The sequence below is a fragment of the Camelus dromedarius genome, chromosome 4 (assembly GCF_036321535.1).
Source record: "Camelus dromedarius isolate mCamDro1 chromosome 4, mCamDro1.pat, whole genome shotgun sequence".
Taxonomy (NCBI): Eukaryota; Metazoa; Chordata; class Mammalia; order Artiodactyla; family Camelidae; genus Camelus; species Camelus dromedarius.
In genome coordinates, this window is record NC_087439.1 from 62,909,179 (window position 1) to 62,925,842 (window position 16,664).

Consider the following 16,664-nt stretch of genomic DNA (forward strand, 5'->3'; position numbering starts at 1 on the left):
ATTCTCCAGACCTACCTGGCCTTTTGCTCCTTTCAAATGTCAGCTTCCTTATTTCTCACTGCAGCCTGGTCATCCCTACATAGAAGAAAACATAGGCCAGCTCTGGACATTTATATCTCAAAAGCTACCTGGGGATGACTGACTACAAATTCTTTCTTTCCCATGCACAAAAATACTAGGGGAGAGACTTCATGGGATTGACCACCTCTCATCCAGTCACAAATGACCAAGACATTTTGACTGGTCTAACTTGATATTTTGAATGGTCCAACTTCGAACAAGGCAATGGGGATTGTTTCACCAAAGATGCACATAGACATCCAAGTTAAAAATGTAGAACTTTGAGGGAAGGGCAGTTCCTAAAAGAGGTAATGAGTAGATAATTCCAGGTTTTTACCTGTGCTAAGTAACATATTGTGTTACTCGGGTTTATTTCTTTCCAGGTTGCAAATAACAGCAACATATTTTAGTTAACTTGACTGATGGAGATTTATTATAAAGATACATGGGAAAGTGAAGAAATAGAGATCCATCTCAGAAATCTTTCAGCAATCCAGTTTAGCATGTCCTTTCAATATCATGTAGCAAATGTTTCCCTCTGGTGTTCCTTTCTGATGATGGTTCAGTTGAGATGGGAAGCAAATGAAAGCAGACAAAGAATTAATTCTTGACTCTGGTTCATCGCTTCTACTTTCTCACTCTTTTGGTCTGCCCACACAGGGTACCTACCGCCTCCTGTCTAAATCTCTGGGGTCTCATATTCAAATTATTTGAGCTAGACTCTGATTGGGTAGACTTGTCACTATCAAATATAGGATGCCTTTGTTGAGTAGATCATGCCAATTCATTTTATAGGCTGGTGGTCAGATACTTAGCTTTGACCAGGTATCAGTCATTGTTTCAATCAGTTAGAACCAGGAAAATGGTGTCAAGGCAGAACTAATTGAGAGTCAGAAGCAAAACACAGATGTGTCAGGTAATGTAATTGGTAGATACCTTGTGTGGGCTGTCTAGCATCCAAAAAATATAAATAGATTTTTTTAAACCAATGATATTAATTGAGATTTCTCTTGTGCCAAGAATTATTTTAGATAAATGGTTGAAAGCAAAGTATATAGGAGAGTTCCTGCCACAATAAAAGCAATAAAATTGATAGGGAAATAAAAACTATCACATTAGACACAAGTAGGAAAAAATCCAAACATATCCAGAGTATTTGATTTTTCCCTCAATTTAAGTTAAAATACTCAATCTATTTCTTCACTTCTTGCAAAATAATTGCTATTAGAAACAAGACTTCTTTTCTTTAATACATAAATTTAAACTTTTCCAAAAGCAATACTTTAAAAAAAAATCACTTAAGTTGTTTTTCTGGCGAGAGAATGGAAATTTTAAAAAGAAGTAGCTTTCATGGAAAGGAGAATCATCATAAGAAACAAAGGAGATTTAAGGAAAGGGGAGTGAAAAGAGATTGAATGAAAGAAAACAGGGTAGGGAGGGTGATTTAAAAAACAAACAAACAGGCAGCAAAGGTAACTCCAAAGAGCAGCGTGCACACTCTGGTCAAGTCACCATCATCTGCTCTAGGCTTAGTTTCTCCTGGCCCTGCGCTGCTTCTGGGTAAAGCAGCATGCTGTACATGCTCTGTGCCTGTTACTTGCTGTGGGCCTAAGAAAGGGAGGCTTCAGACCTCTGGGATGAAGCTGCTGTCTCTCTCTGTTCTCAGCTCCATGGAAATTCTTAAGGGACAAGGCTATAGATTAAAGATGTGGAGGAGGAATAGGAAGGTCTCAAATGATGAGTGAGGAGGCAGGACGACTTAATTTTAAGCTCCCCTGATACTTTTTATTTATGTATTTGCTGCTTCTAGAGAAACTGAAAAAGGAAAATAATTCATACATAGAATGTCTGTGCAAATAGCAAACCAATAACTTCCTACCTTCAGGAGGTTCTGGCCTCTGTCCAGGGTACAGTTTCAGAACTGCAAAAAACAAGGGATGTGTACACTGGTATAATCTAATTCCAGATGTTTTGGACCAAGAAGAGTCCAGAAACTCCCATAGCTAGCAATGACCTGGAGATTGAGGAGCGTGAATGGAACAGGCCTAAAGCTGGGTCCATTGTACAATAAAACTAATCATTTGAGGTTGGGTATGTCCTGACATTGCCTTCTTATTTCAGACTAAATAGCCAAGGCCTGGAACGACTTCTAGTCCTTTAGAACCAAGTAAGTAGCTTTGGATTATAATCTGATTAATGAGAACCCCGAACTAAGTTGTCCTCGAGTCCAAGGAAAAGGTGAAAAGACCCATAAAGTCTTAAAAAAAACCTAAGGATGCAGCTCTACAAATGTGGAATTTTAGTTTGACTCAGTGTCGGTGGTCAGTCTGGGAAGGTGGGATTGGTGGAAGAGACAGTACAGTTAGGGAAAGACGTGCGCTTAGATTCCCCAGGACTACTTAACCTGCAGACGCTACCAATTACTGAACTAGCTTTTAAACTAGTTTTTTGAAGCGTGAAGTGTGAGGAGGTAGGAAAGGGGGTAGGCTTTTTGACTGAAGCAACGTTTTCCTTTCTTCCATTTCCAGGGCAAGACCAATCTGTGGATGAGCACTGTGGGGCTATGGAGAAAATGGTGACTTTATTTAAAAAAAACAAAAAACTTTTCTGTAAGCCTCTAATGGCCTGAGCACTCTCCGGGCCAGCTGTCCTGGGCCACTCTTCAGCCTGCGGCCTCGGGTGAGCCCTTTAAATCCAGCTTCCCCCGCCCCCACCACTACGCTCCCGCTCCCTGACAGGTGTTTTCCCAACTCCCGAGGCCCACGATTTTGGGGAGTGGCTGAGCCAATAAGATTTCCCTGTGGGGGAGAAGGCGTGGCTAGTTGGGAGAGAGCGGGGGCGGGGTTTGCGCTGCTGAGCAGAGCCGGCCTGGTTGCGCGGAGGCTTGTTTTATTCACCAACCACCTCCCCCCCGCCCCGCTCCCGCCACCTTTTTTATTTTTTTCTCCCGGAGTCTTATTAATTTCTCTGTGGGGCTGCAGCTGGAGACCGCGGAGCGTTGGAAATGACGCTCAGAGCTTTAATTACCGCAGCCGCCGGACAAGTGTGAGGAAAGCTGACAGGAAAAAAGGACAGGATCGGGGGTGAAGCAAGAAGCTTCGCCCCCACCTCTCCCTTTCCTCCCAAATTGGACTGGAGGTGCAAGGAAACTGAGAAGGGAGCCGAACACAGTCCGGCTGTGGGGAGAGGCCGGAAACCTACCGCCTCTTTGCAGTCAACTTTTTTTGGAAATCTTTTGCCGAATCCTTCCTTTTTATTGTTGACCAACCAGTGAGCGAGAGCGAGAAAGTGAGGAGGGAGCGAGAAAGCCAAGGCTCACACGGGGAACTAGCTGCCCGGTCCGGTCAGGCGCACCACGGGCACACACTCGAGCACACTCCCACCCGCGCGCCCCCTCACGCGCCCCCTCTCCCCCTCCTCGGGGCCGGGGCCCTGGACCCGCGGGCGCGGACTCGGCCGCCCGCGCTCGGAGCCGGTGCACCGCGCGCGCCAGTCCCCCTCGCGCTCCCACGCGCGCTGGGCTGAGGGATCTCCTCCGCGTGCCCGAAAGGGGATATGCCATTTGGACATGTAATTGTCAGCACGGGATCTGAGACTTCCAAAAAATGAAGCTGGCGACAGGACTGTGGGTCTGGGTGAGCCTTCTCGTGGCGGCGGGGACCGTCCAGCCCAGCGCTTCTCAGTCAGGTGGGTCGCGCGCGGTGCTTTCTCGCGCTCCGGTGCTTGAACCGGCTGCCGGCGGCTGGGCTGCGTCGGGAGGCTCCCTCGCCCCCTTAGTGCGGCCGGAGACCCGCTCGTCCCCGGGCGTGGAGGGACCACTCCACCCGCGCCTCTTTGGGTTTTCGTTTGCCCTTTTTTATCCCCCAGCTTACCCTATGCTTGGGCTTGTGTTTTGTATTTTATTTATCGTGAAAAAAAAATCACTCTGCGCCCCTTTCCTCTGTCTCTTCTCTCTCCCTCCTTCACCCTCTTTCTCGCGCGTTTTCTGCGAGTCTAAGCGGGATCCCTTCTGGGGGCGCCTGTTGTGCTGTGGTGGGACGCCCAAAGCCGGAGTCAGAGGAGACGCTCCTCGCCCGGCCTGAGCCCCCGAGGCAAGAAGTCTCGAGAAACGCTCCCCGCCCGGGGCCGCGGAAGGACAGGGTCTCCGGGGCGGTGCCAGCGGGGCCTCGGGTGAGCGGGAGGGCTGTGGAGAGCGGAGCTCCGAGAGCGGGCTTGCACCTGTGTGCTGCCGGCCGCCGCTGCGCCCCCGGTCGCTCGCCCGATCCTTCGGGGTCAGACCGGACTCGAGCCCAGCCTGGGACCCGAAGCGCGGCGGGAGGACGCGTCTCGGCCCGGGGGCCCAGAACGCTAGGCCTCCTTGGCCGGTGTCCCCAACCCTCGCCCCATTGACTTGAGGGGAGCTCGCTGGCCTGCCTGAGCTCTTACAAAAATCGTAAATATGACTTGACATACTTGAGCCGGGAGCCCGGCCTTCCCGTCGGTTTCTGTGTTTGGCTGCAGGAAGAGTTCTTCCTGTAGTTCAACTTGCTATTGGCCGGAGTCCCTCCAACTTCTCTGTTTACTGCCTGGCGGCTGCCGAGCCGACCGGTCACGCGAATTGATTGAACCCGAGGCGGGCACGGCTGCCGTGGGTGCGCGGCCACCGTCTGCAGGAGCGCTCGCGTCCCGGGTCCCCGGCCCGGCAAAGGGCTAACTGACCCCCGAGAGGCAGCGCGGCGGGGCTGGCGCGCCGCGGCCGACAGGGCCAATGACAGCACCTGCAGTGCGAGGGAGCGCAAAGTTTCTGATACTTGAGTTTCCTGGGAATGAAAGTGGGACAAGAAAGAGCTGAGGAAAACCGGCGACTGACGTGGCCAAGGGGGGCCTTTTGGAGAGCCAGGGAGACTTCCAGAGCCATCCGGGGCTGGTCGCGGGAGCGTGGGAGGCGGCTGAGAAGATAAAACCCCCGGGAGTGGCGATAGGGAGAGCTTTAGGCCCCCGGAGGGTGTCCTTCTGACCTCACCAAGAAAACAGCGCGCTGTAGTTTTCCCGCTCCGCCCCCGCCGCCGCCGCCGCCTCCCCCTCCTCGCCTAGTAAATAACAAGTTACAATCCTAGAGCCTTTCAAAATGACCTTCGAATGGCACAATGTGCGCCGTTTGTACTGGCCGTTTGCACCCTCCCAGTTACTCTGAAATTCTTCATGCATACCAGGTCCCGAGCTCTAGCCACCTCCGGAATTACACCAACACGGACTTGAGATTCCAAGCGGCCTCTTAGATACATCCTTTTTTATCTCCCTCCGCACTTCGAGTCCCTTCATATTTCCCTTCAATGGGTTGATTATGCACATTGACCCATTCAAAAAGCAGTTGCGACTGACACGCAGGCTTAGCCGAGAGGAATTTCTACGAGGCGACCTACTGGGGGCTGTCTGGTGCAGCCTCAGCCGCTGGGGGACCCGGCTCCGAGTCCGCAGCAATTTGGTATTAACTGTGCGGTTCGGCGTTGAGCTATGCTGAAAAGCCCTTTTCAGAATTTCTGCAAGGAATGTAATCCAAATTAGTTCTGCAGCTGTCCTCTTCCTCGTCTCAGGCGACACCGGCTCGCGCCCTCGCTGGTCTCTTCTCGCTTCCCCCCCGTGAATTGTCAGACCCACAAGTGAGCCCATTTAGAGCGCGAGGATTAGCGTGCCATTGTTGTTCCGTGTGTGACTCTGTACTTGAAATTCTGGGGGCACAAAGGCGAGCCTCACTTGTTCAAAACACAAAGTGATCTAGATGAAAGGGCCGCACAAAGAAAAGCTCTCGGGTGCATCCCTGGTATAATTGCAACACGCAGGCTAAGGTGATCCACTGGAAACTGTAAATGCCCCCGGGACTTCTTTTTTCATTTCCCCCACCCCCACCCTGCCGCACCTGGCAGGGAAAGTTCAGTTGGTTTTAATGTAATGCTTTTATAAAACCAAGTTACAGTCTGGGGTATGAGTGAGGCTCTGTGTGGTTGTGGCTGTGTATGTGTGGCTGTAGGTTCCCGAGTAAATACATATTGCGTGTCTTCCCTCTCGCGGTTAGCAGTCAGTAGCAGTTTGGAGGAGTTTGTTTTGGTCCAAATGAGAAATTAAGTGCGGATAAGTAAACTAAGCTGCCAGAGGGCGACAAGATGTTGAGTGAATTGCTTTTAGATGAAACAAATTAAGGAAACGAGGGAAGACAATCTGCTTCTCGCATTATTAGACACGCTTGGAGTTCAGGGGAAAGTGGCATATTTTTGAAATGCTAATTTCTTAAGAAGCAGAAGGAATGCACCTTATTTACTGCTCTCTGTGAACAGAATAAAAATATGGGGGTGGGGGCAGGATTCTGTTGTATGGGTATAACATATCTATTAAAATAATGTAACTGAAGAGGACCTGCTTTTATTTTTCTCTTCTTTTTCTTGGGAAAAAAAGCTTTACAGAAGATGATTTTCAAAGTAATTCTGAAGGACTTTGTCTCATTTCCAGTGATTCATTTTATCTAGAAATATTTTAGCCAAAGGCCCTTTATATGGCTGTTACAAAGCCTTTACCACCGGAAAGAAGAATTCCAAAATTTCTGTCTTCCTGATATGATGGGAAAATGGTATTACCTTTGTATTGAAAGTGATACTGTAGTATTGAAGTGATGCTCTTACATACCTTCATAGATATGTGATGAACAAGTTCAGTTCCCATTTTTTATTTGCAAGTAACTTAGTCTTGCTTTTCATTCTGTAAAAGAACATAGTTTTCCCCTGCATATTTAAGATACATCTTCAAGCATATAATTTTTTCTTTTTACATTTGAGAAGAAAAAGTTAATAAAAGTTAAATGCTGAAGAGATGTTAAATATGATTTCAAAAATATCAGATCTCTTCCCCCTGTACGTGTTTATTGTAAGCATTCATGGGTACAGTTTCCCTTTTTTCTTTCAATTTTGAAATTCTTATTTATGTAAAAGAAGCCTTTTTAGAAGAAATAATTTTTTCTTCAGAATGCTTCCAAATTTGTATCTATTACTATAACTGCAAATCACTTGAAAATACTATAATGTGGACTGTTAGGATAAAATTGAATGACTCTGATTGTGTTCCATGTTTCCTAGTCTTTTGATTTTTTTCTCTTAAACCGAACTGCTTTTATTTTTTAAATCATGCATACAAAGAAAGTCAATTTTTTTTGAAAATCAAGGTGCTTACTGCTTTATATATTTAATTTAGTCATTGGAAATGCTGTCTTAATTAAGAAATTATGTTAGAATATTTGACAGGGCATGCACTTCATGGAAGATTTGTTTATTTTTTTTACCTGAACACAGTAAGTTTGCATTGGCTGATTTTTGGAGTTTGCATTCATTTGAAGAAAAATCATATGTCTCCTTAAAGTGGAATCAAATATTTAGTATTCATGAGCCTTCATCCCTTTGGTTCTTAAATAGAAGTACTATTCATCATCTGTCTTATGCATTCACCCTTTCCATTACTATAGATTCTCTTTAAAAAAATCTTTATTTATTGAGTTTACGCATATGAATATATATTTTCCCCATCACCATTAAGGGTGTTCTTTTTGTGTGTGTCTTTCCCAGCAACCTGCCAATCAGCTACTGCAGGAGTCCTCTTGAGCCAGTTTTCATTCTTTCTTTCTGATAAATCTGATATGGCTGGTTGGCCGGACAATCACAAGCCATTCCATTGCTCAGATTTATTTCTGAAAGAAAATAAAAAGGCATCGATCCAAGATCACTAGCACATCTCAAAAGCCCTGACTCCAAGGCCATCTTTTTACAGAGTTGTCCCTTTTCCCCTTTCTCCCTCTTTTCCCCTCTTGACCAGGGAGAGAAGGGTAGACTACTGCCATTTAACAAATACTAGGGGTGCGAGGAAGTGTGCTCTATCTAAATATTCTCTGAAGCTTGTGATTAGAGCCACCTTGAGATTAATGACTATGTAAGCTACCCATTTTAGACAGTAAATTGAATTAGGGTGCTTTAAACATTGCAATGTTTTAAAGTGGTGGTGTTTTATATTATGTCAATCCAGTTATTAAGAAAATTTAGCAGATGTTAAAAATATGAACAAGTTTTTGCTATATTTTAGTGTCCTGCTGCTGCTGGATATCTGTGTGTAAATTGTAAGTGCCTATAACATAAATGAAGCAAATGATCGAAAAAGATGTTCTGTTACCTGCAAACTCGTTGGCACTTGCTGTTTGATTTCAACCTTTTGAGAGATACTGCTTTATAGAGGGGGATGTTAATATTTACCTTGAAATCGGCTTATGCATGTTGAAGGCTACAGCTGTTCTACAAAAATTGTCAAGCCTATTCCACTGTTATCTTAGACAGTGATCTACTGAGTATGGATGCAGGGCAGAACTGAATCAAATTATGAACTTCTCTCCAGGTTATGGCATTTTAGAACTGTTCTACTATGTTACATTTGACCATATGGAACCAAATTGCATCTTTATCTAATACTCATTTTCTGAATTGTTATAAATGTTAGACAGTTGAAGTAAAACCTTTTCATGCTTTTTAATCCTGCTACTGACTGAAATGTACAGTTTATAATGACAAATAATCCTTCAATTTTCTTTTTTTAATGAAAAGATTTTATATCGGTGTTTCCTGAAACTGTAGCTTTTCTACATAATTTAAAGGTGACTTTGTCTATTGTGTAGTTGAGTGTGACACAAGACATAGCCAGGTGGTTTAAATCAGGATCCTTATATTGTAGGGACATTGTTCTTCCAGTTACTTTTTAATACCTTGAGCAACTCACTCCATGTCTTTGTGACTTAGCTTGCATGCCTGAGGGAGAAATTCATGTAACGTATTCTCTATTTCTCCACTGTACAGCAGTTTTCTGAAAAATTGCTTTAAAGTCTTCTGTGATATTGGGATATATCCCAATAACAAGTAATTGATATATTTGAAACATAAACATAATAAACATAATGTATACTTTCTAGCAGACCATTGCTGTCAGAAGAACACCTGTCTAAATGAAATAGAGATTATTAAGTCTAAAGAATTTGTATTTGAAGGCCGTTTTCCAAAAATACTACTTTTCAGAATTGCTTCGTGGTCTCTTTCGATTTCATCTTATTTTGCTTTTTCTGAGTTGTTGATAATTCTGATATGTTTATTAAATAAATTGACCTATTTTCCAATGCTTTAATCAAAGCTTTAAAGTCACTGTCTTGTTTTAATATTTGACACTTAAACTGGTGCTTTCTGTGTGTACTGATTTTTCAAGAGGGAAGAGAACTGTCACTTTTATAACATAGAGGTAAAATGTATGAATATTTTGGAGCTTAATTCTAGAGTGCTTTTTTGAACATGTAGTAATTATTTTATAGTTATTTTCATTTTAAATAAGTGATTGCTTTGCCGGCCTGTTGCTTGGCACAACTCCAGGGGGCAGTAGCCACAAAGAATTTAATGGGAATGGTGCATGTCTGAGCTGTGGATAGTGCAGCAGCAGCACTGCTGTTGTGTGATGCTACAGAATAGAGCAGCAGAATAAAAGTCAGGAGAACTGGATTCTGGTCATACAGTCATTTTCTATGCAATCTTAGGTTAGACTTCTTGCTCTGTGTCTCAATTTCCTCATCTCTATCAGTATGGCTAAAAGTGATATTTAAATAATTAACATCTTGAATTTTTTTTAATGATTCAGTTAGACAGAAAAAGGATGTTTAGACTTCTTTAGAAAAAAAGAAATCCATTGGTTTTTAATTATTTTTGCAAGTGAACTTTTGTTCAAGTGAATTCATGTGTGTAGCCCTGGTATCTAACACAGGTAAAAGGAAAGCTCTATTGTTAAAGCTTCCTTAAGAATCCAGTTTTGTGCCCTCTGCCTTTGGCACTCTCCCACTTTTTTTCCCACTCTGGCCTGTGCTGCCTTTACAGAAATCTAGCACTATTTAAAACCACTGATCCAGTCCAGTCTTTTCATTTTCTAGGTGGGAGCACAGGGAAGTTAGGTAATACAGGTTAGTTGGCCAACTCCTGACACTAATACCATTTTTTTTTTTTTAAGATACAAGGAAGTACTTGAAAAGTTGCAGAAACTTAAAGAAGAATAAATAAATACAAGGTTGTGTTATTTTTAAAATTGCAAAATTGAAATGAACAAATGGATTGGAGCCATGGGCCTAATTATCAGACTGTGAAGTTCTTTTCAAGGGGAAGACTGTGACATCATCATCTTTAGTTTATATTTAGGAATAATCATTGATTGCATTTATAACTTACAACACATTAATATTAAAAAATAAAGCAACTTCGTTAAGGCATAGTTCTGTAACAGGACATTTCCCTAGTAGGGTCTATTTTGGAAACAGAATTTTGACTCTAAAAGTCAGGTAAGAGTTGCCAGTGCTAGTATCTGTATATAACAGCACCTTCAAGAGTTCTTTTACCTGCAGCTTTATGAAGATGACCAATAAGTAGAGAATGGCTATTTTTCCATTCTGTATTAAGTAATATGTGTACTTTACGAAGTTGAATTATAAAGGCTAAACAATGAGTTCCTTGTACCCATTAGTTGGTGTGGACCCTTAACAAGTAAATCTGTGGAAACAATTTGATTCATCCAGACCCATCCTTGGACCCCAGGTTCTTTATCTTACCCACTGTCCTTGTTGGGGCCTCATCTTTCTTCAGGCCCTACTATGATCACAGTTATTCTTTGCATAAGTACATAAGCTAAGCTTTAGGTATGAAGACTTGGTAAATTTATTTCTATAGCACATTTGCCTGCCTCTAGCTGGCTTCTGCAAGATGCTGCCTCTGGGCCTTGTGGCTTTGCAGTTTTGTTGATTTAACCTTAACTCTCTCTCATTGTCACTGGCTTCCATCAAGCGTCAGAGCTTTCTCAGCCATGATCAGCATTTTCATGGGCCATAGTGACAAAAGGGAGGTTTAAACCTGTTTTGGTAGGAAGAGTCACTTCCTGTTAGGAATTTGAGATGAGAATTGACCTCCACCCCCACTCCATAAAACATTAACATAGACACCAGGAAACTTCCTGTGCAATATCATTAAACCTTTCCCTTGAGAGGTAGCTCAGGATCATTACTGTTATTTCCAATATTGTGGAGGTTATCGAAACATACTAAACACCAGCAAGAATATGTAAGACTCGGTTTCTGAATCCAGAGAGTTAAAGTAATAGGAGGCTCTATGAATATTCTGTATAGTTCATTTGGAACACTGTCTAAAAGCATTTAGAGAGAAGAAAGAATGGTGCTAGAAGCACTTGTTTATTTTCCCGAAATATCAGACTTGTAAATAATCACTTTTACCTACCCCATCTTTACTACTCCTCTGACCTTTATTTACATCTGGTCTAGGTGGACATCCAAGTTTTAAGCTTTTAGGATACAATTGGGGATTGTAAACCTGCTTTCAGAAGATGCACCTGCTGATCTTCTATGATATGCTGAGGATATCTCATGGCTGGTGAGAACCAAAAAAACTGCAACAGATTCTCAGGCTCTGTGACTATATCTAGTATGGTTATAGTACTAAGTACCAAGCTCTGCGGTCCTCTGTTTCAAGATAGGTCCCCATCACTAGCAGGGGATGCCTAACTGAGTTCATGGATGCCATTTTGCTTTAGGCAAACTCTCCTTTTTCTAAAAGCTTTGTCATTGTTTCCTATTCTTCCCTGTAGGCTTAGAGAATATAAGAATATGAGGGTAAAAATAGAACAAAATAATATTTGTTTTGGACACACTTTCATTTCTAGGAGTTCCTTTTGTCTGATCATTTTGTCTAGAACTAGAGCAGTTAAATAAGATTTTCACCCCGCAAAGGAAAATTGATTGCATGGCTTATTCAAATCTATTCCCTAAGATTTCTGTTGACCTCGTCTAGTCCTTAGAAACCTCGGAGCATAGCTACTGCAAGATCATCTTTACTGGTCCCCTTGCTCCATATCCTCTTACCTCCAAGAAGTCCTTGTCACTGGCAGATGTCCATTTCTAATGTAATACTTTTATTATCCTAGTTTCTATTCAGAAGCCTTCAGTGGATTCCCATTGCAGAGTTCAAAGCCTGTTAAAATAGTCCTCAGTTTCCTTTAAAAAATTTTTTTTGGGTTGGTAATTAGGTTTATGTATTTATTTTTAATGGAGATACTGGGGATTGAACCCAGGACCTCGTCCATGCCAAGCATGCACTCTACCACTGGGCTACACCCTCACCCTCAGTTTCCTTTTTAATCCAGTCTTAAGAGTTTCTTAAGATGGATTCTAAGAACCAGGCTGACCTAGTCAGTATTCCAAGGCTATGCCTTGCTTGTTGTCTCTCCTTTTGCTGACCCCTTTCCCTGGAATTCATGACTCCCTTGGTACCTCTGTCCGTCTAAACTGTTGAATCTTCCCAGTTCCACATTGAATCATACCTTTTCATTACGTCTTCCTTCACTGCTACCATGGTCTATAATCCCTATCAGTGCCACCTATCTGACATTTAATCTTAAACCATTCTATAGTTTTAACTTTTTAAGAGCAAGCATTTTTATCCCTTGCAAGACTCATGCAGTGACACATACGTGGTAAGCTCTTTAAAAATATTTTTTTTTAATGAAAGAATAACATACATTTGCTGAAACAATTTTAAGCTCATTCACGGATGGTTATTATTTGTAATTAAACCATATAAGTGCACAAAGTAAGCTGTTCTAAAAACATAATTATAGAATTCTTAATAATAGATATTAGACACGTTTACCATGGGAATTTCCTTAGTTGCTTTCTGGAGCTTCCTAGGGTATTTCTTTCAATGGAGTGTTTCCAAGAGTGTATCATTTGTCTTCATTCCCATTTTAGAGTCTGCTCATAATATGGTACAGAGTATTTCTGTTGGTTTTATTTTTGGTGAGTTAAATATATGTGAATACCATTCTTAAACATGTAACTGTCTTGTAATCTATTTTTATGTAGCCATTACTTTGCTAATTTTTACTTATTTCCCATTTTAAAATTTTAATCAGTTTAAGCAGTAAACATGTACTGACCCATCAGTGTATTTGAGGGACCATGTTAGGAACTGAGGAGTATGTATAAGAAGCTAAAGATGCTATCTTTCCTCTTTCTTTTAAAGAGGAACAGACGAGACCAATGAAACACAATCCAAAAAATATGTTATTAGGTGATTTTCCAAACTCTTGGGAGGAATTTGCCTCCAGAGAAATGCTAATAAGTATTTCATGAAAAAAGGGTTCCAGACAGAATGTGGCATTTTCTATTCCTAGATGTATGTGATAATACAACTTTGTTATAACTAAAATTTCTCAGTATCTTAAAATAGACAACTAGACATATGCCTACCATTTTAAAAGCATCCTGTAAAAGAAATACTTGCAGCATAACTGAACTGAAGGGTGACTGGGATTCTCTTAGCTGCTCTTTTAGATGATTCACTCTGCATTCTGAAAATTGGTGGAATGATTATAGTTTTTATAGTGTCAGATTCTACCAGGGAGAATGCTCTTCCAGACATTTCTTCTCAGGTTACCAGATTTCCAAGAAATTGTCTGCCTTTCAAGGTCACTGTGGTGCCCTAATTGGACCTTAACTTACAATGGCCTGAAAGAGTTAATGTAACTTTCAAGCTTACCCAGCAGTCTGCGGAGTAATCTATTCATGGGAGAACTGGGTATGGAAACATCAGTACCTGTGTCTGAAAACTATTTTTGAAACTTTTCCTCTAAGAATCCCTGAGAAGAAGGTTTGAGTCAGGGATTACTGTTCCTAATTTGTAGACGAGGAGGTAGAGATACAGAGTAGTATGTAAGGGTGAAGCCTGACTGGTGCATCCGTCGGCACAGTTCCATGTCTGTCCTGCCCTGAGCCAGCTGGCTCCGCCTTCTGCTGCTACTCTTCTTGCACGCCTTCTCAGCTTCTCCCAGCCGCAGGAGCCAGTGATCCTCTCAAAGGCGTGGCTCCTCTGCTCTACCTGCCCCACTGTGAGAGAAAGGGATGCTCAGCCCACCAAATCCTTCTGCCATCAGGTCAGCAGCTCTTGAGGCTTTCCCTGGAGCCACATGAAGAAACTTGTCTAATAAATCTATCATTTGAGGAGCCTTCCTTTAGATTACTCTGTGTTTCTCCTCCTCCATTGTATTCTCCAGAGGTCTTTTTCTGTACTGTGTATTGTACTGTGTTAAGGAAATTATCACATAAGCCTTCTCTTCTTGAGATAACTTAGAAACAGGAGCACATCCAAGATTTTGGGACCTGCATTTATGCAGTTTGGGAAACATCTTTAAAAACCATGCAGAGATAAAAATACAAACCAAGTACGGGGCCTTGGGAGACACTAATGCAAGAGAGAGGCACTGAAGCCTTTTATGAAAAACTTTATGGTATTTCTGCCTATGTTTGAAAATTGTACATTTTAAGAAGTAGTATTATGTTTTATTTACTGTGAATTTTGTGTGTCATTATATAATCTTTAATTTTTCCTACTGCATGAGTTAATGTCCACTATTAATGTAGAAGAATGTATTGTCTTGAGAAAGAAATTGTCATAAAGAATAAAATGACACTGTAAAGCACTTCAGTGTATCTTTAGATGAAATAATGTATTCCAAACAAATAGTTTTCAGAATATTTCCACTTTAAATATGAACGTTCCTAATTCAGGTACATATCTATTTTGACATCTTGTTTTTAAAATGGGTCATGTAATGCTGTCTCTGACGCAATTCTGTACTTTATAATGGTTGGTTTATAATGGCATGAGTTTAAAGAATCTTGCCAGTTTTGCTATATAAAAGCTATATTACTAAGGCCCTACCCCTTGAAATATAGCTCATTGAATTTTTAATCATTTGTTATTTAGCGCAGATAAAAATCTGTCTTTGACTTTTACCCTCTGGCTACATTAAATGTGACCATTTTAACTACAATAGACATTATTCGCTGGGAAAGAAAAGATACATCTAAATTAAAATCAGTACTCAGCTCAGATATTTGGAAATATCTTAACTACTGATATATTAACACATTTAAGTAACAATAACAGAATTAGTATTTCAAGTCATACTTTTACTATGTAGAAATATCAATTAAACAGTTAATAATATTTCCCAGTTGTTTTAACCTCAAATTTAGCAGCCCCATTGTCCCTGGTGATATATAGAAACCTCTAAAAGTGTACTTGGAATGAATGGAAACTGAAGTGATTGGTATTCAGATATAATTCTTCAGTGGCCTTTTTCTCTTCTTTTTTTTAAGTGCAGAATGAAATTTGAAAATAAAAAAAAGCTTTGAGATAAGTTGAAATAGACAAAACATTTTAGGCAACTGTTGATGAAAAGGACATTTATTATTTTTTCTGTACTTACTTTATTGCTTGTGGCCAGAATTAGCACACCATGAGCCCAAGAAAGAGATAAGAAAAACAGAATGGCATGCAGCTAATTTTGTTCAGCAAATTTAGATCTGATACATGGTATTTCACTCCTACAAACTGACTCAGCCACTCTTTGAAAGGTACAGATGAAGTTTGTCTCCCACAGTTTAACAGCTTTCACTCAATATTTATAGACAATATAAAAATAAATTTCTGGAAGTACCACATTTCTCACTGGCAGGATGAGCATTGTGAAGGTAGATTTATTAATGAGAAAAAAGGAAAACCAAAAACATTTCAATTGTTCCATTTCTGCTGAAAATAAGATATGTCAAAACATCCAAAATATCTTTGTTTCAAGGACATATATAGCGGGCTTTGGATATTCAAGGATTTTGGCTATGTGTGAGTGAATTAGAAGCCCCATTATTTTATGGTAATTTTCTAATTTGAGTCTTGTATATGGTTAGAGGTGTATTCTGGAACTAGTCGTTCATCTGCTGTGTAAGCCAACAGGATGGGCTCTACTGTAATTATCAGGAAGGGACTATAAAACAAAGCAAACAAAAAACCCAAACCTTGCTTTGTATAAAAAAAAAGGAAAAGAAAGTGTCATTGACCAGAACAATAAATTTTAGTGAATTTTTAAATGAGACTAACTTGTCTGGAAAAAAAAAAGTCACAAAACATGTAACACTTGATGGAAATATGACCCTAGAAAAAGCCAGGAATTGTACAATAATACCCATGTTTGAGAATATCTCAAGAAGCATCCCTAAAAGTCTTTTCTATCATAGTATATTGTAAAGGTATCTGCGGAGTTATATTATTTATATATCTGTCATGACTGAAGCCTGCATTTTCCATAATCAAACTCACTATAGAGAATAATTCTCATATTCATGAATTGTTCATCTCATCATATTTCCAGTGGTGATTTCAAGGTTAATTTTTTTCAGACAGCTCTTCTCTCTTGATTAAAGTCTGTAGTAATTGTATATGTGCTGATATAGCACATGAAGGTTTTAAACTAAAGACATCTTTGATTTCATACCAAGTCAAGATCAAATGCTTTTCAATGCTTTCTCCTCAAATATATGAACAAATAACTTTCATGTCTATTTTTTTATTTCTACTAAGAATATTGAGAATTTCGCTTGGCATTTTCAAAATCCTAGAAAACTTTGCATAAGGGTATGAACAACAAGGTGTATTCCATTACCAGGACTAATT

The 16,664-nt window shown here is 40.9% G+C and overlaps 1 protein-coding gene across 4 annotated transcripts in view; it reads left to right on the plus strand.

Annotated features, from left to right (window-relative positions):
• Positions 1 to 2,998: 2,998 nt before the first annotated feature.
• Positions 2,999 to 16,664, plus strand: part of ERBB4 (erb-b2 receptor tyrosine kinase 4) — a 984,076-nt gene continuing 970,410 nt past the window's right edge. For all 4 annotated transcript variants that reach the window (XM_031451836.2, XM_031451838.2, XM_010992478.3 and 1 more), the window contains exon 1: positions 2,999 to 3,747. In XM_031451836.2, coding sequence (XP_031307696.1) covers positions 3,666 to 3,747 — 82 coding nt within the window. In that variant the 5' untranslated portion in view covers positions 2,999 to 3,665. The remainder of the gene's footprint in view (positions 3,748 to 16,664) is intronic.